This window comes from Bos javanicus, chromosome 4 (genome assembly GCF_032452875.1).
Source record: "Bos javanicus breed banteng chromosome 4, ARS-OSU_banteng_1.0, whole genome shotgun sequence".
Taxonomy (NCBI): Eukaryota; Metazoa; Chordata; class Mammalia; order Artiodactyla; family Bovidae; genus Bos; species Bos javanicus.
The window spans coordinates 87,601,708-87,629,655 of NC_083871.1; the positions used below are offsets into that span (position 1 = coordinate 87,601,708).

Consider the following 27,948-nt stretch of genomic DNA (forward strand, 5'->3'; position numbering starts at 1 on the left):
GAACAGTGAGTATATGGGGTGAGACAAAAGCAGAAGAACATGGTCAAGTGTTCCTATGCACAGAAGGTCAATTATTCACAATATAATCCTTCATACAGGCACCACCGTTCCCATTTTGAGGCTTTCCCTGTGGCTCAGTGGTAAAGAATCCCCTCAGTTTATGCAGGAGACATGGGTTCAATCCCTGGGTTGGAAAGATTCCCTGGAGAAGGGAATCGCTACCCACTCCAATATTCTTGCCTGGAGAATTCTATGGACAGAGGAGCCTGGCAGTCCATGGAGTCACAAAGAGTAGGATGTGACTGAGCAAGCATAGATGTCCCCGTTCTACCAATGAAGAAACACCTCACAGACGAAAATAGCTAGCCATGATGAGATGGTTAATCTGTGGCAATGCTGAGATCTACACTCTGATCTATCTCATTCTTTGGTTTACAGCCATGTTGTCCTCATATAGATCACCTTGAAATTAACGTTTTACAATCCTAAAATTTAAATTTTTAAATATGCTACTTTCTTGCCAATTTATCTAATTTCTATGTATTTCTATTTTTAAATATTATAAATTCTGCTCATTAAAAAAAAAATCAGCTTATTTTACCACTTCACACCAAATGCCATGCAGTTAACTGTAAAATGTCTTTCCTACTTGTGGATATTATCATTCTTCTATTTTTTCAATTGTTCTGAGGATCCTGGCAAATCCTCTACATGCACTACTCCAGCTTATTGTTCACAGCAATGTCTATGCAGTGGTTACTGTGCACATGACTTTTCTCTGGTGGCTCAGACAGTAAAGAATCTGCATGCAATGTGGGAGACCTGGATACGATCCCTGGGTTGGGAAGATCCCCTGGAGGAGCTAATGGCAACCCACTCCAGTATTCTTGCCTGGAGTCTCCCCATGGACAGAGGAATCTGGCAGGCTACAGTCCATGGAGTTGCAAAGAGTTTGACGCCACTGAACGACTAAGCACACAGTCTTAAGACGTGTAGTCTTAAGATGCTCATCTGGTCTCCATGAAGATGTGTATCAGTGGAATTGAGCCCCAGGGATAACTCCTTGGCCGCTGGTCAGTACTACAGATTTAAGTATAGGAACAGTTAAGAATAAAGGCATCTCTTCTGACTGTCTGAGCTCAGCAGCCTAAGTCTGTAGCACGGCAACAGTAAAGTCTTCTAACCTCAGGACTCAGTCTGGCTCCAAAACACTGCATGTTCTAGAAAAGCAGCCTTCAAAGTTTGTCTCATGTACTTCCTAAAATAATTTTGAAAAATTATGTACCCTCTTCACACATTTTTAAATTGACATATAGAAATTTTAAATATAAATTTAAAGAGTTGCAAAGGGTATGATTTCTGGTGTGTTGGAAACACTGACATTTAACATGAAGCAGTGATATTATTTTTAAGTGGATTCAAGGGAATTTATCACAAAAAATGATTTCATCACCATCCATTAAAAAACATCTCTATAATTTTTCTTTAACAAAAAAATTTGATATTGTTTTTTGCTTTGAATTTTTACTTTGATTCTATTTATTCCTCATAAATTTAGAATTTTACCCTACTATATTTTAATGCTTGACAATCAACTACCACACAAGTACACTCATCTCATATGCTAGCAAAGTAATGCTTAAAATTCTCCAAGCCAGGCTTCAACAGTATGTGAACTATGAACTTATAGACGTTCAAGCTGGATTTAGAAAAGGCAGAGGAACCAGAGATCAAATTGCCAACATCTGTTGAATCATTGAAAAAGCAAGAGAGTTCCAGAAAAACATCTACTTCTGCTTTAGTGACTATGCCAAAGCCTTTGACAGTGTGGATCACAACAAACTGTGGAAAATTCTGAAACAGATGGGAATACTGGACCAACTGACCTGCCTCTTGAGAAATCTGTATGTAGATCAAGAAGCACAGTTAGAACTGGACATGGAACAACAGACTGGTTCCAAATCAGGAAAGGAGTACGTCAAGGCTGTATATTGTCACTCTGCTTATTTAACTTATATATATATGCAGAGTATATCATTCAAAATGCTGGGCTGGATGGAGCACAAGCTGGAATCAAGACTGCCAGGAGAAATATCAATAATCTCAGATATGCAGATGACACCACCCTTATGGCAGAAAGTGAAGAAGAACTAAAGAGCCTTTTGATGAAAGTGAAAGAGGAGAGTGGAAACGTTGGCTTAAAACTCAATATTCTGAACACTAAGATTATGACATCCAGTCCCATCACTTCATGGCAAATAGATGGGGAAACAATGGAAACAGTGAGATACTATTTTTTTTTTTTTGGCTCCAAAATCACTGCAGACAGTGACTGCAGCCATGAAATTAAAAGACGCTTGCTCCTTAGAAGAAAAGCTATGACCAACCTGGACAGCATACTACAAAGCAGAGAGATTACTTTGCTGACAAAGGTCCATTTAGTCAAAGCTATGTTGTCATGTATGGATGTGAGAGTTGGACCATGAAGGAAGCTAAGCACCAAAGAATTGATGCTTTTGAACGGTGGTATTGGAAAAGACTTCTGAGAGTCTCTTGGACTGCAAGGAGATCCAACCTGTCTATCCTCAAGGAAATCAGTCCTGAATATTCGTTGGAAGGACTGATGCTAAAGCTGAAACTCCAATCCTTTGGCTACCTGAAGCTAAGAACTGACTCATTGGAAAAGATCCTGATGCTGGGAAAGATTGAAGGCGGGAAGAGAGCGGGATGACAAGAAGATGAGATGATTAGATGGCATCACCGACTTGATGGATATGAGTTTGAGTAAGCTCCAAGACTGGCGATGGACAGGGAGGCCTGGCATGCTGCAGTCCATGCGGTCACAAAGAGTCAGACACAACTGAACTGAACATTTTATTGATGCTTTTATAATTATCTGATGCAAACAGCTGACTCATTGGAAAAGTCCCTGATGCTGGAAAAGACAGAAGGCAGGAGAAGAGGGCAACAGAGGATAAGACAGCTGGATGGCCACACTGATTCAATGGACATGAACTTGGGCGAACTCTGGGAAATGATGAGTGACAGAGAAGCCTGGTGTGTTGCAGTCCACAGGGTCATGAAGAGTCAAACATGACTGGGTGATTGAACAACAACATAATTAGCTGTTGTCCAGTCACCCAGTCACATCCAAATTTTTAAAATTATCTTTACCTACATATATATAAATATGTATATAAACTTTAATTTTCTCTGATCATAAAGCCATATACGCTGTGGGGGGAGAGAGAGGAAGGAGGGAACGAATGAATGTATTTCCTTCTGGAATATAACTCAACATTATAAAAGCCCACAGATTCATCAGTTCAGTTCAGTCGCTCAGTCGTGTCCAATTCTTTGTGACTCCATGGACTTTCAGTTCAGTTCAGTCTCTCAGTCGTGTCCAACTCTTTGCAACCCCATGAATCACAGCACGCCAGGCCTCCCTGTCCATCACCAACTCCCGGAGTTCACTCAGACTCACGTCCATCAAGTCGGTGATGCCATCCAGCCATCTCATCCTCTGTCGTCCCCTTCTCCTCCTGCCCCCAATCCCTCCCAGCATCAGAGTCTTTTCCAATGAGTCAACTCTTTGCATGAGGTGGCCAAAGTACTGGAGTTTCAGCTTTAGCATCATTCCTTCCAAAGAAATCCCAGGGCTGATCTCCTTCAGAATGGACTGGTTGGATCTCCTTGCAGTCCAAGGGAGTCTCAAGAGTCTTCTCCAACACCACAGTTCAAAAGCATCAGTTCTTTGGCGCTCAGATTTCTTCACAGTCCAACTCTCACATCCATACATGACCACTGGAAACACCATAGAATTAAAAGACACTTACTCCTTGGAAGAAAAGTTATGACCAACCTAGATAGCATATTACAAAGCAGAGACATTACTTTGCCAACAAAGGTCTGTCTAGTCAAGGCTATGGTGTTTCCAGTGGTCACAGATTCATAGTTAGCAGCAAAAAACTGAAAGCTTTTCCTCTAAGATTGAGAAGAAGATAAGGGCATCTACCACTTTTAATCAACATAATACTAGAAGTCCTATCCATAATAAAAATGAAAAAGGCAAGAAAAGTGAAAAGCATGAAAACCAGAAAGGAAAAAGTAAAACTGTTGACATATGACATAATCTCTTCAATAAATGTGCTGAGAAACCTAGATATCCATGTGCAGATGGTACATCTTACACCACACACAAACTCAACTAAAAATGGAGGAAAGACTTATAAACAAGACATAAAATCATAAAACTCCTAAAAGAAAACATAAGGGAAAGTCTCCTTGACATTAGTCTATGCAATGACTTCTTAGATATGACACTAAAAGCACAAGCTGCAAAAACGCAAAAATAGCCAAGGAGGACTGCATCAAATTAAAAGTATCTGCACAGCAAAGGAAATAATCAACAGACTGAAAAGGCAATCTATGCAATGGGAGGAAATATTTGCAAACTGTATCTCTGATAATGAGGCCATATCCAAAATATAAAGAACTTATATAACTCAATGGCAAAAGGAAAAAACCTGATCAGAAAATAGGCAAAGAACAGAAATAGATATTTCTCCAAAGAAGATATACAAATGGCTAACAGATATATGAAAAGATGCTCAACATCAGTAAAGTGCCATTCAAAACCACAATGAGATGTCACATTACACGTGTAAGGATGGCTATTATCTACATAACAAAAGAAAACAAGTGACTGTAAGGATGTGAAAAAGCTGGAACCCTCCTAACACTGTTCATATATAAAAAAATGATGTTGTTGCATGGAGAACATTACTGAGGTTTGTCAAAAATTAACAGTAGATCAAGCAAATGATCCAGCAATCCCAGTTCTGAGTATATAGTCAGGGATATAAAATCTCCATCTTGAAGAGATATTTTTACTCCTATGTTCATTGCATTGGAAGGACTGATGCTGAAGCTCCAGTACTTTTGGACACCTGATGTGAAAAGCTGACTCATTGAGAAAGACCCTAATGCTGGGAAAGATTGAGGACAGGAGGAGAAGGACATGACTCAAAGGACATGAGCTTGTGCAAACTCCGGGAGATAGTGAAGGACAAGGGAAGCCTGGCGTGCTACAGTCCATGGGGTCCTAAAGAGTCAGACACGACTAATACATGTTCATGGCAGTATTATTCACAGTAGCCAACATAGGGAAACAAGTACCCATCTATAGAAAGAATATGTGTTATTCATACAACAGAATATTACACAGCCTTACAAAAGAAGGAAGTCCTGTCATTTGCAATAGCATGGAAATATTGAATGCTTGGAAGACATTACATCATTTTGGTATTTGGCAAAACTAATAGAATTATGTAAAGTTTAAAAATAAAATAAAAAAAATAAATTGATATAGCCAAAAAAAAAAAAAAAGACATTACGTTAAGTGAAATAAGCCAGACACAAAAAGACAAATAGTGTATTATCTCACTTATATGTGGAATCTTAAACAAAAAATCTAACTCATAATGACAGATAGAATGTTGGTTACCAACAGCCTGGGAGGTGGAGGAAAAGGAAAGATACTGATCAAAGGGTATGAATTTTGAGTTATGAAAGGTTCAAGTACAGCATGGTGACTAATAATAATGTGTATACTTGAAATTTCTTAAGACTAGATCAAGGGTTCTCACCACACTCACACACAAAGGTGACTATGGGAGGTGATGAATATGTGAAATGATTACCATAGTTAGGTCAATTTAAAATGTTTGCACATAACAGGAATCACATTGGACATCTTAAATACATACAAAATTTGTCAAAAATAAAAATCAAAGTAAAATTCCTTCTAAATTTAGTTTATTACAATTACTATTCAAGTGATCCAAAAGAAGTATGACAAATGAATATTAATAAATATGAAAAGTAAAAATATTCATTAGAAATGCATGTCTTAATGAAATGGATAGAGCTATTTTTCCCATTATTTCATGTATATACAAATGATTGTAGCTTAATTCTACACTGAGACAGTTCAACATCAATTTTAACCCAAGTTTTCCTTCTTTCCTACAATTTCTAAGAAAATAAGTAGATGGGGCATTATTACAGCACTATCAATTTGTCCCCTTCATATTTGAATGTACAAAAATACAGTGATTGATAAGCAAAAACTATTTTTCAATCATCCAGCAGTTTAAAACTTGAATAAATCCATCAACTTTGTTGAAAGCAGAGAAATAGAAGACATCTAATTTGCAGGAGGATTTATTATATCATTGGTCAACTGTTTTCTCAAAACTACCAGGAACATTAATTTTTTTTGCTTTTTGAATGGTGATGTGGAGGTTTTCTACTCTAGGAAAAACATCATGGTAAGATTCAAGTTGGATGAGAGGTGAACCTTTCTTTTGTAAAGTTAAAGAAAGAAGTCTGAAAAGTGGGTTGAGAGAGAACTTGCACTTAGCAGGCTCTTCCCTGAAAAGAAGGGCTTCAGGGAGCAGTATTTATGAACTAGAAGAATCATATACCAATTCTGTTAAAGCTGAACTTGTGCCTCTGTATCCCTCGGCAAGTCCTCTTGTTTACCCAAGTGGTCCCTCATCTCAGGGTATCCAGGGTAACAAAGATCTGAAAGTGCTTTTGAATTCCAGCCTCAACATGGCACACAGAAGCAGAAGAACTGGTCCTTTAAAGGGTATATGTTTCCAAAGGAACTTCTAGATAAATGGGAGCTTGGGGTGTGAGAATGAGGACTGGATATCCTGTTAATCTGGGTAGGTGCTGGCTCAAGAGTCTTACTCTGATACCTACTGAGAGACTGTATTTTTTAAAATAATATAAATAGTAGAGAAAACATTTTAATTAGATTACAGACCACAAATGGGCCATATTATCTGTGGCTGGTGCTAGACAAGAACCAGGAGGTATCATATACAGCCTTTGTATTGAAGGAACTTCCATTTTATTAAAGGTAAAGCGGAAGTCACTCAGTCGTCTCCAACTCTTTGTGACCCCATGGACTGCAGCCCTGCCCCAGGCTCCTCTGTCTGTGGGATTCTCCATACAAGAATACTGGAGTACGGGTAGCCATTCCCTTCGCCAGGGGATCTTCCTGACCCAGGGATCAAACCTAGGTCTCCAATTTACTGTGTTGACCTAAAAGTTCATTTGGGTTTTTTCATTAACATCTTATGGAGAAAGCTGAATGAAATTTTGTTGTTGTCCAGTCACTAAATTGTGTCTGATTCTTGATCCCATGGACTGCAGCACGCCAGGCTGCTCTGCTGCTGCTGCTAAGTCGCTTCAGTCGTGTCCGACTCTGTGCGACCCCATAGACGGCAGCCCAACAGGCTCCCCCATCCCTGGGATTCTCCAGGCAAGAACACTGGAATGGGTTGCCATTTCCTTCTCCAATGCATGAAAGTGAAAAGTGAAAGTGAAGTCGCTCAGTTGTGTCCGACTCTTTGTGACCCCATGGACTGCAGCCTACCAGGCTCCTCCATCCATGGGATTTTCCAGGCAAGAGTACTGGAGTGGGTTGCCACTGCCTTCTCCGGCCAGGCTGCTCTATCCTCTACTAACTCCCGGAGTTTGCTCAGATTCATGTCCATTGAGTTGGTGATGCTATCTAACCATCTCATCCACTGCTGCCCTCTTTCTCCCTTCAGGCCAACCCAATATGTGAGCCATCTGCTGAGAAAACTAGATTCAAGCAGGAAGAGGACTTGTGGGTAACATTATTAAAGCAGTGGCTCAGGGGAAGAGGAAAGAAGGTGGCTACAGAATGCATTATTCTAGAAAAGAAGAGCGTGAGGTCAGAAGTTCTGGGCAGCAGGGGGTGTTTCTCCAAGGAACTGCACCAGAGAAAGGTTAAATGTGGACATTTTCCATGATAGAAGGCATCTACTAACCAAGAGAGGACCACAGAGAGCGCTTGTATATTAATACAATGGCATTTTGCCCCTTCACCTCTTCCCTCCTCCAGCCTACCCAAAATTGGTAGAAAAGAACATACGAGCAGGCAAAAACAAAATGCAAGTGAGGAACAGACAACAGTACCCTTTCCCCAGGACGGGTTTCTGGGCATGCTGGGAGGAAAGAAAGGAAAAGAATGTGACAGTGAAAGCGTTAGTCGTTCAGTCATGTCTGACTCTTTGTGATCCCATGTTCTGTAGCCCACCAGGTTCCTCTGTGAATGGAATTCTCCAGGCAAGAATACTGGAGTGGGTAGCCATTTACCTCTTCAGGGCATCTTTCTGACCTAGGGATTGAACCCGGGTCCCTGCATTGCAGGCAGATGCTTTACCATCTGAGCCACTGGGAAGCCACCAAGGGAAATCTTACCCTTTTGAAATGGGTAGGTTTTGATTTAAAGTGATAGGGAAATTTGAACACCTAAACATGTTATTTGACACCTGAAAAGTGGTTCAGAGTGTAAAGCATCTGCTTGCAATGCAGGAGACCCAGGTTTCATCTCTGGGTTGGCAAGATACCCTGGAGAAGAAAATGACAACCCACTCCAGTATTCTTGCCTGGAGAATTCCATGGACAGAGGAGCCTGGTGGGCTACAAGCCCATGGGGTTGCAAAAAGCTGGACACAATCAAGCAACTAACACTCTCACTTTCAAACATGTTATTGGATGGGCAGCAAAGCTCTGGTTTCTGCTAAGATCTCTCCCACTAGAACAGGAGGGTATTTCTGGAGCACATCTGAGAGCAGTACCATGAGAAAAGTTGTTTGCTACTTACACTCTGTGAAATGTTTTCCACTCAATAAATTGGCTACGTAGATCAAATAATGATGAAAATAGCTCCAAAACATTTCTCTGGAACAAAGTCAAGGATTATAAGGGAACGTCAGGGGCTTCCCTGATAGCTCATTTGGTAAAGAATCTGCATGCAATGCAGGAGACCCCAGTTCGATTCCTGGGTCAGGAAGATCCACTGGAGAAGAGATAGGCTACCCACTCCAGTATTCTTGGGCTTTCCTTGAGGTTCAGCTGGTAAAAAAAAAATCCACCTGCAATGCAGGAGACCTGGGTTCGATCCCTGGGTTGGGAAGATCCCCCAGAGAAGGGAAAGACTACTCACTCCAGTATTCTGGCTTAGAGAATTCCACAGACTGTGTAGTCCATGGGGTCTCAGAGAGTTGGACATGACTGAGCAACTTTCACTTTCTTTTCATTTTACTTACAAACTGTAAATCCCTCCTTGAGATGTTGAGACTCATAGATACACACTTTCTCCCGAGCTCTCTCAATGCTGTTTTCCATTAGTGCTTTTCACCAAGCATCTGGAATCTTAATCCATCATGCTTTCCCTCTAATTCAGATGCCACCAATGATCAGGATCCACACATTAGCTTCTTTTACTTCCAAATAATCTCTCAATGAATGTAATTTCTGTATTTGGCCAATGTCTGTCTCTTTAGGCTTCATTTTCTTCTGCACCAGTAGCATGAGTTTGACAAAAATGTTATTTCTGGCAAATTTATTTAAGAGGAGAGAATATCGTATTTTTAAAGATGAAAATGAGAAAAATGAAATGTGTGTGGTTTGTGTTTTCCTTTTGATGCATTAAGAATAGGCATATTTTTGACAGATGATTTTAAAATGTAGTATATTCTATCTTTCGTGAGCAAGAGTAGCTGGATAAAGAATAACACTTCAAAACTAATTTTGGCCTTAGTAGATACTAAAATGGAAACAACTATGTTTTTTTGAAAAAATATGGTTACCTTTCTCTTGGTTTATTTTTATTTAATCTCTCTTAAACATGTGTCCCAGTAGCTTGTCATTCTGTTAAGCTTCCCATAAGTGGCAATAATCTTTCAATAGTTTGACAGATTATTAGAATTCTGGTTCAGAATTTAAAGTTTCCAGAAGCAAGTACTAAAGTCTGCGTTTCCCATCATTTCCATGAGGTAGAAGAATGTTCTGTTCCAATAAGCATAAATATATTTGTCTAATGACACAACTCAATAGCTTTTCTTACTGTTCCTTGCCTTTCTATTTTATTATTTGCTTTGATGGGGGTCAGGGACAGAGACCTATTAACCTTCAAGTGTCTTTAATAAGAGAGTACCACTGGATGAGAGAGAGAGAGGGTATCGCAAAAAACAGTGCAATTTCCCAGGATCTTTTCTGTGTGTGGCAAGAACATTTAACAAGAGATCTACCCCTTAAAGAACTTTTAGGAGAACAATACAGTATTGTTAACTATGGGTACAACTACAGACAGCAAATCTCTTGAATTTTAGTCACCTTGCATATTTGAAACATTATACTGGTTGCATTGGAGAAGGAAAAGGCAACCCACTCCAGTACTCTTGCTTGGAGAATCCCATAGACAGAGGAGCCTGGTGGGCTACAGTCCATGGGGTCACAAAGAGGTGGACATGACTGAAGTGACTTAGCATGCACTCCTTGAAAAGTAACTTCCCATTCCCAGCTCCCAGAAGTTCCTGATTTGTTTTTTTAAAATGAATTTCCTTGCATTTATTTCCCCAGAACCAAGATCTACCTTGGCCTTCCATAGGGTACCATTAGCTCTTATGTTTTACGCACTCGAAGAATGCTCATTGTCTGTAGGGCAAGTGTGTAAGTGTGCAAAGATCACCACATATGAAGAGATTGGTGACCACTACATGACAACAAGAAGTCACTCCCTGTCCCTTCCAGCATCAGCCTGTTGTCTGACTATCTCTCTACTTCCATTCAGATGGTATCATTAAGGGTATGGGCTAAAACTGAAATAATGAAATATCTCAAAATGGTAAAAAGCTATAAAAGTGGAGCAACAATGCTGTACGTTATTACAGAGAACCAAACTTTCCCAGGTTCACTGAGAGACTATGAAACGACGAATTTTCTCGACTGACGATACCATTTGTCTACATTCCCCTCATCTCTATTAAAAAAGAAAACAAAGGTACAAATAAAGCTTCAATAGATGACTACCACTCTTCACGAATCAGACTTGTCTATAAACATCGTTTTTATTAGATCCCAGGTTCTATATTCTAAGTTATGTACCAACCTCACACGCTGTTTTCTACCTAATTGCTGGCAGGAAATCTGAATTATAGGAATGAAATAGGCAATGGCTAGAAATCCTGATTACATTTATTGGGAATATGGACTAAATAAGGCACTTTACTATCAGACAGAAGGATGAATCGATCTCCAACAAAGCACAAATTGTTAAACAGTAAAATTTAGAAAAATTGTCCAAGGCATAATTCACTATTATGATGGAGGAGATGAATCCGTTTCCTGTTGAGTAAGATGAATTCAAGATAAAAGTAACCACATTGCTGAAAAGCTGCAGTTGGTCAGCATTTAGGAGATACATCTTTAAGGAAATTTGTGCTAGGAACAATAATAAACACATCCTTTAGTTCTTACAAATTAACTCAGAATTCATGAGGAAATGCGCATAAGATATTTCCGCCAAATTTCCCTGTGGTAAGAGTAATAAAAAGGACTGTCCGTGCATTAAGTCGCTTTAGTCGTGTCTAATTCTTTGCAACCCTGTGGACTGTAGCCCACCAGGCTCACCTTTCCATGGGATTCTCCAGGTAGGAATACTGGAGTGGGTTGCTATTTCCTCCTCTAGGAAATCCTCCTGATTCAGGGACTAAACCTGGGATATAGGTTAAATCTCCTGCAATGGCAGGTTGGATGTTTACCACTAGTGCCACCTGGGAAGCCCCCAAGAAAATAGTATTGAAGGCTTACTGTAATATTTTCTAACTCACAAATATTTTAATTCATTTAAAGTGTCCATGTGTAATTTTCCTAGTATAGCATCTCTTTATGAATACATTCTGAATTTATTAGAAATTAAATAGGAAGCATTTTTTGAAAATTTTACTATTTGTGACACAAGTTATTGTTAAAATAACTATATAAAAATTAACTCATTTCATTGAACAAATATTTAAGTATCAAATTAACTCATTTCATTGAACAAATATTTAAGTATCAATTAAATACACTTTGTAGAGATTATGCCAAGAGAAAAAAAAGCCAGATACAAAAGACTATATTTTACATATCATTTATATGAAATGTTCATAAAAAAATTATAGAGCTAGAAAGCATATGAGTGGTTTCCTGGAACTGAGTAAGACTGCAAATGGGAATGAAGCAATTTTGTGAAATAATGTGTTCTGAAACTGAATTGTGATGATAGCACAAGTGTATAAATATATTAAAAATCATCTAAAATTTCAATAAAAGAAGAGCCACCAGGGAAGTTTTATATATAAATTATACATCAGTAAAACTTGAAGAAAAAAAAAGATTCTTTAAAAACATCATGGTATTGAGCTTCTAAGGGCCTTTGCACTCCCGTAAGAACTCATGGAATGCTAGAGTAGGGTAGTGTTTATGAACCCTCCAAATTAATATGCTAACACCCTAATCCCCAATGCGATTTTACTTGGAGGCAGGGCCTCTGGGAGGTAATTGGGCTCAGATGAGGTCATGTGGGGAGAGACCCATGAAAATATGGCTGTCCTTTAAGAGGATGAAGAGAAGTGAGATGGTTCTCTTCACTATGTGAAGACACAGCAAGAAGGCAGCCTTCTGTAAAGCAGGTTTTCACCAAGAACCTAACCTAGCAGGGCTCATGGTTCATTATGTAATCAGGATTAGTAATCACAAAAGACCTACAAACAAAAATCCAACCCCTGATGGTCCCATTGGTAATTCTATCAAACACATAAATGATAATTAATACCAATTTTTCATACCCTTCCAAGAAGTTTTTATGAGGCCAATATAAACCCAGACAGAAGTCACCAGGAATGGGTACTACAGACCAATCTCTTATGAACATAGATTTAAAAAATCCTCAACAAGATACTAGAACACTTAATCCAGTAACAAAAAGAATTACATATCATGACCAAGTGGCAATTACATCAGAAATGCAAGGTTGGTTTAACACCCCCAATACCATATAATGCAATGTACCATACTGATAGAATAAAAGGCAAATACCACATGATCATCTCAACAGAAGCAAAGAAGACAACTGACAAAGTCCAACACTCTTTCATGGAAAAAAAATCCACTCAAACTAGCAATAGAAAAGAGTTTCCTCAAACAGATAAGGGGTATCTATTAAAAAGGCACAGCTAACATCATGTTTAATGATGAAAGACTATGCTTTTCCCCTATAATCAACAATAAAAGAATGTACATTCTTGCCACTTCTATCTAACATTGTACTGAAGGAGCTAGGGCAATTATGCAAAAAATTAAAAAGAATTCAGATTGGACAATAAGAAGTAAAAGAATCATTATTTGCAAATGTCATGTTAAATAGAGAAAAGTCTAATAAATCCAGTAAAAATCATTAGAATAAACAAGTTCAGTAAGGGTACATCATATGGAAGTAATATATAAAAATCAACTGTATTTCTATACACTTGCAATAAATAATCCAAAAATAAATTTAAATGAACAATTCCATTAATAATGACATCAAAAAGAATAAAATACTAGAAATAAACTTAACCAAAGAAGTAAAAGACATATCTTGAAAACTACAAAACACTGGAAAAAAATTATAGATTCAGAAATGCAAAGACATCCCATGTTCCTCAGTAGGAAGACTTAATATTGTTAAGATGGCAATATGCTCCAAATTGACCCCAGGTCCATTACGATTCCTATCTGAATCTTAGCTGGTGATATTTACAAAGTTTTTGCAGAAATTGACAGTGATCCTAAAACTAATATGCAAAATCAGAATAGCCAAAACAATCCTGAAAAAGAATGTATTTGGAAGACACACGCCCTTGATTTTAAAACTTAATACAAAGCAATGGAAAACAAGATAATGTGGTACTAGCATAAGAATAAACATAAAGATGTATCATTAGAATACTTTTGAGGTGTTGGGACAACTGGATTGTCATACACAAGAGAAGGAAGTTATACCCTACATGAAAAGTGAAGTAGCTCAGTTGTGTCCGACTCTTTGCGACCCCATGGACTGTAACCTACCAGGCTCCTCCCTCCACAGGATTCTCCAGGCAAGACTACTGGAGTGGGTTGCCACTTCCTTCTCCAGGGGATCTTCCCAACCCAGGGATCAAACTTTGGTCTCCCGCATTGCAGGCAGATGCTTTAAACTCTGAGCCACCAGGGAAGCCCTACATACCCTACATACTATGTACCAAAATTAGCTTAAAATGGATCAATGACCTAAATATAAAAGCTGAAATCATGACAGTGTAGGCAAAAAAACATAGGAATAAATAAATGTATGTGACCTTGGATTTGGCACTAGATTCTAAGATACAACACCAAAAGCACAAGCAACAAAAACTAGATAAAACTTATGCTTCAAAAGACTTTTACCAACAAAGTAAAAAGACAATGCATGAATGGAAGAAAACATTTGCAAATCATATATATATATATATATGTGTGTGTGTGTGTATATATAGGTATATATATATACATATATATATATGTTTATATATATATAAAGGGTCTAGTATCTCAGTGATCAGTGCAAAGAAATAGAGGAAAACAATAGAATAAGAAAGACTAGAGATATCTTCAAGAAAATTAGAGACACCAAGGGAACATTTCAGGCAAAGATGGGCTCAATAAAAGACAGAAATGGTAGGGACCTAACAGAAGCAGAAGATATTAAGAAGAGGTGGCAAGAATACACAGAAGAACTGTACAAAAAAGATCTTCTTGACCCAGATAATCACAACGGTGTGATCACTCACCTAGAGCCAGACATCCTGGAATGTGACATCAAGTAGACCTTAGGAAAAGCATCACTATGAACAAAGCAAATGGAGGGGATGGAATTACAGTTGAGCTATTTCAAATCCTAAAAGCTGATGCTGTGAAAGTGCTGCACTCAATATGCCAGCACATTTGGAAAACTCAGCAGTGGCCACAGGACTGGAAAAGGTCAGTTTTCATTCCAAACCCTAAGAAAGGCAATGCTAAAGAATGCTCAAACTACCACACAATTGGACTCATCTCACATGCTAGCAAAGTAATGTTCAATATTCTCCAAGCCAGGAGAAGCCTCTTGAGAGTATTGTGGACTGCAAGGAGATCAAACTAGGCCATCCTAAAGGACATCAGTCCTGGGTGTTCACTGGAAGGACTGATGTTGAAGCTGAAACTCCAATATGTTGGCCACCTGATGAGAACAGCTGACTCATTTGAAAAGAAACTGATGCTGGGAAAGATTGAGGGCAGGAGGAGAAGGGGACGACAGAGGATGAGATGGTTGGATGGCATCACCGACTCGATGCATATGGGTTTGGGTGAACTCCAGGATTTGGTGATGGACAGGGAGGCCTGGCGTGTTGCGGTACATGGGATCACAAAGAGTCGGACATGACTGAGCGATTGAACTGAACTGAGGCTTCAACAGTACGTGAACCGTGAACCTCCAGATGTTCAAGCTGGAATTAGAAAAGGCAGAGGAACCAGGGATCAAACTGCCAACATCTGCTGGATCATCGAAGAAGCAACAGAGTTCCAGAAAAACATCTATTTCTGCTTTATTGACTATGCCAAAGCCTTTGACTGTGTGGATCACAAACTGGAAATTCCTCAAGAGATGGGAATACCAGATCACCTGACCTGCCACTTGAGAAGTCTGTATGCAGGTCAAGAAGCAACAGTTAAAACTTGACATGGAACAACAAACTGGTTCCAAATATGAAAAGGAGTACGTCAAGGCTGTATACTGTCACCATTCTTATTTAAATTATATGAAGAGTACACTGTGAGTAACGCTGGGCTGCATGAAGCACAAGCTGGAAATAAGACTGCCAGGAGAAATATCAATAAACTCCGATATGAAGATGACACCACCCTTATGGCAGAAAGTGAAGAACTAAAGAGCCTCTTGATGAAAGTGAAAGAGGAGAGTGAAAAAGTTGGCATAAAGTTCAACATTCAGAAAACAAAGATCATGGCATCCAGTCTCATCACTTCATGGCAATAGATGAAGAAATAGTGGGAACAGTGGCAGACTTTATTTTCTTGGGCTCCAAAATCACTGCAGATGGTGACTGAAGCTATGAAATAAAAAGATGCTTACTCCTTGGAAGAAAAGTTATGACCAACCTAGACAGCAATATTAAAGAGCAGAGACATTACTTTGCCAACAAAAGTCCATCTAGTCAAGGCTATGTTTTTCTAGTAGTCACGTATGGATGTGAGAGTTGGACAATAAAGAAAGCTGAGTGCAGAAGAATTGATGCTTTTGAACTGAGGTGTTGGAGAAGACTCTTGAGACTCCCTTTGGACTGCAAGGAGATCCAACCAGTCCATCTTAAAGGAAATCAGTCCTGAATATTCATTGGAAGGACTGATGTTGAAGCTGAAACTCCAATCCTTTGGCCACCTGATGCGAAGAGCTGACTCATTTGAAAAGACCGTGATGCTGGGAAAGATTGAAGGCAGGAGCAGAAGGGGACGACAGAGGATGAGATGGTTGGATGGCATCATTGACCCAATGGACATGAGTTTGCTTAAACTCTGAGAGTTGCTGATGGACAGGGAGGCCTCACGTGCTGCAGTCCATGGGGACATGACTGAGCGACTGAACTGACTGAATTGAACTAATCTAGTATATAAATAGCTCTTTCAAGTTAATAACCAAAGGGCAAACAACTCAAAAAATAGCCAAGAATTTGAATAGACATTTCTTTCTCTAAAGATGGCTAATACAAGATATGAAAAGATGCTCAAGATCATTAATCATTCAGTTCAGTTCAGTTTAGTCGCTCAGTCGTGTCTGACTCTTTGTAACCTCATGAATCACAGCATGCCAGGCCTCCCTGTCCATTACCAACTCCCAGATTTCACCCAAACTCATATGCATCGAGTTGGTGATGCCATCCAGCCATCTCATCCTCTGTCATCCCCTTCTCCTCCTGCCCCCAATCCCTCCCAGCAACAGGGTCTTTTCCAATGAGTCAAGTCTTCACATGAGGTGGCCAAAGTATTGGAGTTTCAGCTTTAGCATCAGTCCTTCCAAAGAACACCCAGGATTGGTCTCCTTTAGGATGGACTGGTTGGATCTCCTTGCAGTTCAAGGGACTCTCAAGAGTCTTCTCCAGCACCACAGTCCAAAAGCATCAATTCTTCGGCACTCAGCTTTCTTCACAGTCCAACTCTCATCAGAGAAGAGCAAATCAAAACCACAAAGTACTACTTAACTCTTACTAGGACCGCTATATACTTATATTTTTAAAAGGCCAAACAACAAGCACTGGTGAGCATATGAAGAAATTTAACTCTTCATTGCTGGTGGGAAAGTAAAATGGTACACTGTGAATAGGCATTTTGATGGATCATCAAAAACCTGAATGATATATCATTCAGCAATTCCATTCCTAGCTATATATACCCAAAAGAACTGAAAACAGGAACTCCAATGGGTATTTGTATACCAGATTTACTTGAAGCATTAGCCACAGTAGCCAAAAGGTAGAAACAACACAAGTGTCATTAGCCTACATGGATAAACTAAATTTGGCATATACATACAATGGAATACCATTCATCCATAGAAAGGAATGAAGTCCTGACACATGCCACAAGATGGATGAACACTGAAAAACATGCTAAGTGAAAGAAGCCAGTCACAAAAGAACACATATTATATGACATTTACATGAAATGTCCTGAACAGGCGAATCTATAGAGACAGAAAGCCAGTAAGTAGTTGGTTGGGCTGAGGTGATTTGAGGTTGATATGTAAAAGTAAAGGGTTTCTTGGGACTACCTTGGTGGTCCAATGGTTAAGATCTCAAGTCTCCACTGCAGGAGGCATGGGTTCAATCCCTAGTAGTGGAACTGGAAAAGGTCAGTTTTCATTCCATTCCCAAAGAAAGGAAAGGCCAAAGAATGTTCAAACTATTGCACTAATCCCACATGCTAGCAAAGTAATGCTCAAAATTCTCCAAGCCAGGCTTCAACAGTATGTGAACCATGAACTTCCAGATGTTCAAGCTGGATTTAGAAAAGACAGAGGAACCAGAGATCAAATTGCCAACACCCGTTGTATCATCGAAAAAGCACAAGAGTTCCAGACAAACGTCTATTTTTGCTTTAGTGACTAAGCTAAAGCCTTTGACTGTGTGGATCACAATAAACTGTGGAAACTTCTGAAAGTGATGGGAATACCACAGCACCTCACCTGCTTCCTGAGAAATCTGTATGCAGGTCAGGAAGCAACAGTTAGAACTGGACATGGAACAACAGACTGGTTCCAAATTGCTAAAGGAATAAGCCAAGGCTGTATTGTCAACCTGCTTATTTAACTTATATGCAGAGTACATCATGCAAAATGCCAGGCTGGCTGAAGCACAAGCTGGAATCAAGATTGCCAGGAGAAATATCAATAACCTCAGATAAACAGGTGATACCACCCTTGTGGCAGAGAGTGAAGAACTAAAGAGCCTCTTGATGAAAGTGAAAGAGGAGAGTGAAAAAGCTGGCTCAAAACTCAGCATTCAGAAGACTAAGATCATGACATCAGGTCCCATCACTGGATGGCAAATAGGGCAAACAGTGGACACAGTGAGACTTTATTTTTTGGGCTCCAAAATCACTGCAGACAGTGACTGAAGTGAAGTCAAGTGAAGTCACTCAGTCGTGTCTGACTCTTTGTGACCCCATGGAGTGTAGCCTGCCAGGCTCCTCTGTCCATGGGATTCTCCAGGCAAGAATACTGGAGTGGGTTACCATTTCCTTCTCCAGGGGATCTTCCCCACCCAGGGATTGAACCCAGGTCTCCCGCATTGGAGGCAGACGCTTTAACCTCTGAGCCACCAGGGAACAGCCGTGTAATTAAAAGACACTTGCTTCTTGGAAGAAAAACTATGACCAACATAGACTGCATATTGAAAAGCAGAGACTTTGCCAACAACAGTCTGTCCAGTCTAAGCTATGGTTTTATCAGTCGTCATGTGTGGATGTGAGTTCAGTTCAGTTCAGTCACTCAGTCATGTCCGACTCTTTGTGACCCATGGAGTGCAGCATTCCAGGCCTCCCTGTCCATCAGCAACTTCCAGAGTTTACTCAAACTCATGTCCACTGAGTCAGTGATGCTATCCAACCATCTCATCCTCTGTTGTCCCGTTCTCCTTTATAGTCCAACTCTCACCTCCTTACATGACTACTGGAAAAACCATAGCCTTGACTAGATGGACCTCTGTTGGCAAAGTAATGTCTCTGCTTTTTAATATGCTGTCTAGGCTGGTCATAACTTTCCTGCCAAGGAGTAACAGTCTTTTAATTTTTGGCTGCATTCACCATCTGCAATGATTTTGGAGACCAAAAAAAATGTGAGAGTTGGATCATAAAGTAAGATGAGCGTGGAAGAACTGATGCTTTTGAACTGTGGTGTTGGAAAAGACTCTTGAGAGTCCCTTGGACTGCAAGGAGATCCAACCAGTCCATCCTAAAGGAAATCAGTCCTGAATATTCATTAGAAGGACTGATTCTGAAGCTGAAACTCCAATCCTTTGGCCACCTGATTCGAAGAACTGACTCACTGGAAAAGACCCTTATGCTGGGAAAGATCGCAGGCAGGAGGCAAAAGGGATGAAAGAGAATGAGACGGTTGGATGGCATCATCGACTTGATGGACGTGAGCTTGAATAAGCTCCAGGAGTTGCTGATGGACAGAGAAGCCTGGTGTGCTGCAGTCCATGGGGTTGCAAAGAGCTGGACAGAACTGAGTGAATGAACTGAAGGGGAACTAAGATCCAACTGGCCACATGGTATGGTCAAGTAATAAAAAATAAATAAAGCTTTTAAAAAAAAGATTTTCTTTTCGAGGTGATGAGTATGCTTTAAAATTGACAGTGGTTGCATAACACTGTGAATACAGTTAAACAGCTAATATTTTAAAACAAATACCAAACCTCTCTCTTGACTCCATATGCCCTCCTAGAAATGGTTCCAATCTCCCTTTCCATCTCAAATAGCCTCTTCCTGAGAGGTTTTAACCTCTTAAAAAGCTGTTTATCCTCCTTATTTTCACTTCATTGTCATATTATAAATCAATTCTATTTGGCTGCAGGAATAAACACAACACCCTTTAATATTTACTGTGACAAGGCATAAAAGTAAGCTCAGGCACACAAATTGGTAAATTCTGGCTGAGTGTCTACTAGGTACTAGGATATAAGACTGATAGGACAAGAGTTCTGTTCAAAGGGAGAGAGGAGCGACTTTCCTGGTGGTCCAGTGGCTAAGACTCCACACACCCAATGCGGGGGGCTTGGATTCTATCCCTGCTTGGGGAACTACACTCCACATGCAACAACTAGTAGTTTGCGTGCTGCTGCTGCTGCTGCTGCTAAGTCGCTTCAGTCGTGTCCGACTCTGTGCAACCCCATAGACGGCAGCCCACCAGGCTCCCCCGTCCCTGGGATTCTCCAGGCAAGAACACTGGAGTGGGTTGCCATTTCCTTCTCCGATGCATGAAAGTGAAAAGTGAAAGTGAAGTCACTCAGTCATGTCCGACTCTTAGAGACCCCATGGACTGCAGCCTACCAGGCTCCTCTGCCCATGGGAATAGTTTGCGTGCTGCAACTAAAAAAAAAAAATATATATAGATATATATATATATATATATATATATCTCCATCCTGCACGCTGCAGTGAAGATCGAAGATCCTTATGTGCCTCAACCAAGGCCTAGTGCAGCCAAATAAGTTTTTTTTTTTTCCCAAAAAAGACAGAGGAAGGGAAACAATACAAAATACACAGATGAGAAACCATTAATTTAAAAATTATAAAGTGATGAGTCAGAAAATATCCACTTAGCAATGGGTTATCTAAAGGAATGAATTGTGCTCAGCAAATGATTATTTCTCAATACTAAAGATCAGCTTTAAAAAGATAAGAGGCAAAGTCACTGCAGGCAGAGGAAAAAGCAAGTGCCATGACGAGAGAAGGCTGAGAGGTAAGAGGAACTTCATGAGGTCCAGGGAGGTGGAAGAGTGACTGACCAGAGGAACAGAGGGGTAAGGTGAGGTCCCGGAGGTAAGGTGAGACTGGCCAGGGGTACACCTGTAGGGTTTTGTAAGGCAAGATGAGAAGTTTCAGCTTGCTTCTTCTCAACCCTGTAACAGTCTGTGCACATCTGTTCTGTTACTCGTAATCCTCTGCGTACCTCCTTTGACTCCCTCTGCTCTAAGAAAAATCAAAGTTTCCTATTCATCTCTGTCTATCCAGTGCCTAGCCAGTGATTAGCCAGAAGCTCAGAAGGTGAGGTTTCCTGAATGAAGACTCCACATATGGACACCATAATAAGGCAAAAATGCCAAGTCCTGTAAAGAAATTCTGAATGAAATTTAAATAGAATAAAAAAAATGTTATTGAAAGGCAGTGTGCAGATCAAGGCCAGGGGATCTTCATTTGAATTCTTCTGGCCAACGTAAGGTTATTTCTACCAGAGGTTGTGATGTGTTGCAAGTTTGAAATCAGTTAAACAGAACATCTTCCAAACTTAATTACACTCATTCCCAGCATCTGAAACATAAAACTGCCAGCAGTGAACAGCATTAGCATCTCCAGTGACTGCTCGGTAGTCATGAACTGGTTCTCTAACTCAAGCCTACTCACTGGAGCATCCCAAGACATCACCCACAACATCTACCTCAGCACCGCCACTGAAATGGAAAAGCTATAGATATTATATTACTAGTAACTGAAATAGAACTACCTTTTTAAATAACACATGATAACACATGCTTTCCTTACGAATGACTGACAAACATTTAATTGCCTAATAATTAGTTTCACATATGCATGCTGGATTTTCTGTTTGCACTACACAGGGGATTCTGCTATAGCTCTAATTACAGCCTCATTATTCAGAAAGGCACACACTGACTGTAACACAGTTGAGACAAAGGTAGCCAAGTAACAGTTTCAGAGTGCAAAACCACACAATTCTGCAAATCGATAAGGCACGTTTCTTTGGGAGGGAAGGAAAACACATTCTTTTCCCAGTGGGCTTACTGTGGCCTTGAGGCTTCCGCCTGGTCTGTCTGCAGTTTCTCTCCTCCTTCCACTTCCATTGTACAGTAAACAACTCGATTGGGAGCGACTGACCTCAAACCTTGCACTTCCATTATGACAATCTAAAGACAAGAAAAATGTTTCACAGATTTGTCAAATTGACAACATTTAGCAACAGAGACAGCAGCATGAACTACAATTAGAGAGACCAATTGATATAATTATCTGACAATCTCAATGGTATTTTATCTTCTTTATAATCCATCTTTATTCATGGACGGTATAGTACATAACGTTTTGAAAAAGTCAGGTATCTGAAGATGCATCTCCTACCAGCAATTAAGTTAAAGTCTCTAGATATGAGCCACAATGAAGTGAGATAAACACTCAGATCCTACAAAACAATTTTGACAGGTCTGCATGAGGTAAGGCAGAATGATGAAAATGCAGTAGATATGTTACAAGAATACAGGTTGAATTCCATATAAGGTGACTGCTAGGCATTGTCACCATCACACCGATTCACAGATAATCAATACATGGCATCAGAAAATGTCCATACTCATTTATATGACTATTAGCATTTACAAAAGAATTTTCTTTATGGCCAACGTATATCTTATGAAAATATAAAAAATATAACTTGCCAAGAATATCTTACTATTAACCAGACAAGGGAAACTATTTTCCCAATCCATTAATTTGATAAAGTCTACTGGAAAAGAGTAGAAAGACTGATATTAGCTTATATATTCGTAACTCCTGGGGAGAAGGAAAACATACTTTTCAAGTGTGCTTTTTATCTTTGTATAAAAGGCTGCCAATCTTAAAATATTGTAACCTAACATTCTCACTGGATATACATATAAAATATGAATACTGCTGAATATTATTTACTATAGCCTTTTAAAAATATTTGCATCATTAATTTTCCTAAATTTTCAACATCCATAAAATATATTCAATGGCATTCATTGAATATATTTATTCAATAAAAATACATATATTTTATTGATCTCCTGTTGTATATGTACAAACAAGATTAACAGCATTCATGCCATGTAGCTACCAAAATATCCACTAAAAATGAATGTATCATTTACTGATTTTTTAAATACATTACTAAATCAGTATACCTTTTGTAGAGTTATGATAGGAACCTTGAGGCAAAAAGTCTCAAAGAAACAAATCATCTTAATAGAACTTTTTTTCCTTTTAGTTCTGGTACAAGATTTTTTTGTAAATACAAATACCTACTGTTTTGTTTTTCCATAAAAAACATATTGGGAAACTGATCACCAAAAATACAAGTCAAATTCAGAAGCATTTTCTTCCCTCAGCCACGGCTTTTATCATTTTGTCATACGGAAATGCATACCAACATATGAATAAAAATAAACACAATGAAAACAGACTGTGAGAATGAATAGATAATAGTAACAGTGTTCACAGCTGCTCTAACACTCAAGGAAGCTGAGGTGAAGTACTAAACATGAAACAGAATTGAGTACACTAGATAAATCTAGAAATCTCGATGGCACGAGTTCACATTGTATCTGTCCTGCATTTCTTTCCTTTGTGTGTTTAATAGCTAGAGTGCAAGAGAGAACAAAGGAAGCATCTGCTTACCATTATTTCCGTTACCGCTACTACAAGCTATGCTATAAACAGGACAATCTAAACCAGATGACTGTGAAACAGTCTTTTGCCCCTCCAAACAACACTCCCTTCTGTGTTGGGAACATTCTCTCCTGCAGGACCGCCACTTTCAAAAGATGTAACTTCTATTGTGAATCCATGCACGCGTGCCTGCTTAGATTCTCAGTTGTGTCCGACTCTTTGTGACCTCATGTAGCCCGCCAGGCTCCTCTGTCCATGGGATTCTCCAGGCAAGAATGGAGACTGGGTTCCCATGCCCTCCTCCAGGGCATCTTCCCTACCCAGGGATAGAACCTGCATCTCCCGTGTCTCCTGCATTGCAGGCAGATTATTTACCCGCCGAGACACTGGGGAAGCCCACACATATAAGTAAATAAAACAACAATATTCTGCAGATCTGACTTCCAAAAGGAATTTGAAAAGCACAGCTAGTTTCAATTATGAAGGATAAAAGCAGCTAAGAATTCCATGGACCATCATCTCCTCTAACTTTAGGTAACTGTTTCAACCAATTCCCAGCAAAACTTGATAATGAAACTGCAGAAGATAAAACTGATCCATGTTCTGTCTTCTCTTCCCATTTCTCTAGATGAATGATGTAATAAGGATAAGACAAAGTTATTCTAGAAGCATAAAGAAGGGAAGAATGTACAAAATATGAAATAGCATGTTTCTGAATAAGACATTGTCCATCCACAGAGTTACGTGGCAACTCAGGCATGTTCAGGTCGCAGTAAGAGGAAGCTGAGCAGTCTGGTGAACAGGGGATCATAAACGTACCTCCAGATACAGAGGAGGTCATGGGGTCTGCTGCCCTATTACCAACAAAAACAGTGTGAAAATCAACTATATTCATGCCACTGACACCATTTCCCTTACAACATACAGACTCATCACTTCCTGGATAAGTACTTTCCTAACTTCACTTGACTATTTAATTTTGACATACCACTGTATAGGTTAGTGTTTTGTGAGTTAGCTCGTCGTTTGCTTTATAATTCTCTCTGAAATCTTCATGAATGAAGAGACCTAAAAGTAATCTTGTGAGGCCAATGGCTGATTTTTGATACCATTAAAGTCCCTAACTCAAAAAACAGTTATCGCGTCAACTGAGTGGCCAGGTACTCTTTCAGAAGGCTCTTACCTCAGTAAGCAAAAACGGAAGAAAAAAAGACTTGCTAAATGTTAACTTCCTAAAGTTTACATTCTAGAAGAGAAAACCGGATAATGAATAATATAATAAATAACTGAATTTTATGTTAGGTGCTGTGGTGGGAGACGTGATGAGTGGGTAGAAATTTTACCGAGATGATAAAATTGAAGCAGTGTTTCAAATCTGCCCTTATTCTTTAGACTGGGACTTCTGTTTCTAGGAGAAAAAAAATTCCTTCTCCGTTGAATAGACTCAACCTGACGGATGAAATGTGAAACCCTTAAAATGGATTAACTGCTTGCCTTTCTGAGTTTTCTCAGGCTGAAATCTGGTGTCTGATGAGGGAAGCCTAGATAATGGATGAAGGATAATTATTCAGTTTAGCTAGGCAAAGGTCAGAAGCCCTGTGGCTGGAGGAGGTACCTAGTCCATTCCCTCTGGAGTTCCACAGACAAGCACGGTGTAGTCTGCCCTTGAAAGTGACCTCAACTTGTTCTGAGACACCACTCCTATTTAAAATACTGTAGGCACTATGGAACATATCTGTACTATGCTATGACAGGAAAATATCTGTCTTACACAGACACAGTAACAGAGCATGTCAAAATAATTATAAAAATATGGAAGCTTCTTAGACCATGGCTAAATGAAGTTTTAACTCATATTATCCTCCTAACACCATTTTATTGTTAACTGAACAGCCCTGTTGAACACACTGGCAATAAAGCACAGACTAACAATTCATAGAAAAATGAACTCATGAGCATAATTTTGTTTTCAAAAGGGAGAGAGAATTCATAAAAGCTAATTATTTACAATGGTGTAAGATTTTCAAACAATAGAGAAAAGAGAATGTGTTTTGAACTGTTTTCAGTTGTGCATGCTTACAGAAATAATGGTATGCTTAAACATTACAAAAATAATTTGCTTTTCAAATTATTTTTATCATTAATGAATTTAAATGCCAAACTCTTGGTAGGAAAAGTTAGACTGTCATTAAATGGCTGATTTTGTTTGTACAAAACCTTAAGAAAAAAAGGAGTTGGCACTTATCATTTAAGTCCATAGGCAACCTGACTCAGGAATGAATAGGAAATTTTATACCTGAGATATTACTTAGATTCAAATTAAACTTTCTTAGGTTATGAGGTTAAAGAGATTGAGAAGAAACCCAGGAGCAAAGCTACTTGGCAAAGTTATTAGCTAATCCCGGAACCGAGTTTGGAGTCAGAAGACAATCTCCTATTTCTACTCTGACACTGAATTTAACCTATTAACTTACAAAGGAAAGGTTAGGCTAGAGTGAAAAAAGAGAGGCAGTTGTCTTCTCTTTAAACCTGAATTTCAAGTTGAATAAGTGGAGGAAGGAACAGAAGCAGACATTTGCTTTTTCTGCCACAAAGGTAACAAGCCAAGTGTAAGAATTATAAACAAATAAATCTAAAACTGTACCTCCTAAGACTACATACTTTGCTTTGTTAATTAGCAGACTCAAATAGCAATAGTGGGCCCCAGCAGAGAAAGAATAGTACAATGCAAGAAGAGAGCTACAAGCTTTAATTTTTGAGAGGCTATAAATTTAAGCTAGATATTTTGAGCATATGTGTGGATGTTGTGTAAAAACCTATATACAGAGATGAGCAGTGAGGAAATGCATCATGAAAAATATCCACAGAGAGCAGCAGCAGTCAGTGATCAGTTATCTTTGGTTTCCAGTGCTTTGTATACAAGGGATGAATTGTGCAGTCTTGGGGAACACAATTTTAAATGAACAACATTTATACTTGCTTTTTAAAAAAGAATTTTACTGTACCTATAAGGAAACTGCAAGTTCCAGAAAGGAGGAAGTCTTTACTTCTCATCATCTATAGTACTCAATATCAGACATTCAGTTCAGTTTACTTGCTCAGTCATGTCTGACTCTTTGTGACCCTATGGGCTGCAGCCTGCCAGGCCACCCTGTCCATCACCAACTTCTGAAGTTTATTCGAACTCATATCCAGTGAGTCAGTGATGCCATCCAACTATCTCATCCTCTGTTGTCCCCTTCTTCTCCTGCCCTCAATCTTTCCCAGCATCAGGGTCTTTGCAAATGAGTTAGCTTTTTGCATCAGGTCGCCAAAGTATTAGAGTTTCAGCTTCAACATCAGTCCTTCCAATGAACACTCAGGACTGATCTCCTTCAGAATGGACTGGTTGGATCTCCTTGCAGTCTAAGGGATTCTGAAGAGTCTTCTCCAACACCACAGTTCGAAAGCATCAATTCTTCGGCATTCAGCTTTCTTTATAGTCCAACTCACACATCCAGACATGACTACTGGAAAAACCATAGCCTTGACTATACGAACCTTTGTTGGCCAAGTAATGTCTCTGCTTTTTAATATGCTGTTTAGGTTGGTCATAACTTTTTTTCTAAGAAGTAAGCATCTTTTGTAATATTATACATTATAGCTGGTTTATGTGATCTGATTCTCATAGTCAAAGTAGATTAACAACAAGAATAATCAAAAGCTCAAAAGGAGTTTTCAAACTACAGAGAATTCAATTATATATTTTAAATCCTATTTCTACTCAAGTGTGTTTCAGTACTTCTTTTACCAATAAACTTACACTGGCCTCACTGGCACCAAGCGACTTGCCTCAAAGCTTATATTATTTTATTATCTAACTGGTTCCAAATAGGAAAAAGAGTATGTCAAGGGTATTGTCACCCTGCTTGTTTAACTTATATGCAGAGTACATCATGAGAAATGCTGGGCTGGAGGAAGCACTAGCTGGAATCAAGATTGCCAGGAGAAATATCAATAACCTCAGATATGCAGATGACACCACCCTTATGGCAAAAAGTGAAGAAGACCTAAAGAGCCTCTTGATGAAAGTGAAAGAGGAGGGTGAAAAAGTTGGCTTAAAGCTCAACATTCAGAAAACTAAGATCATGGCATCTGGTCCCATCACCTGATGGGAAATAGATGGGGAAACAGTGGCTGACTATTTTTCTGAGTTCCAAAATCACTGCAGATGGTGACTGCAGCCATGAAATTAAAAGACGCTTACTCCTTGGAAGGAAAGTTATGACCAACCTAGATAGCATATGAAAAAGCAGAGGCATTACTTGGCCAACAAAGGTCCAT

The 27,948-nt window shown here is 39.3% G+C and overlaps 1 protein-coding gene across 11 annotated transcripts in view; it reads right to left on the reverse strand.

Moving 5' to 3' along the window:
* Nucleotides 1-27,948, reverse strand: part of CADPS2 (calcium dependent secretion activator 2) — a 591,026-nt gene that overhangs the window by 310,169 nt on the left and 252,909 nt on the right. For all 11 annotated transcript variants that reach the window (XM_061414557.1, XM_061414550.1, XM_061414559.1 and 8 more), the window contains exon 6: nucleotides 22,006-22,127. In XM_061414557.1, coding sequence (XP_061270541.1) covers nucleotides 22,006-22,127 — 122 coding nt within the window. The remainder of the gene's footprint in view (nucleotides 1-22,005; nucleotides 22,128-27,948) is intronic.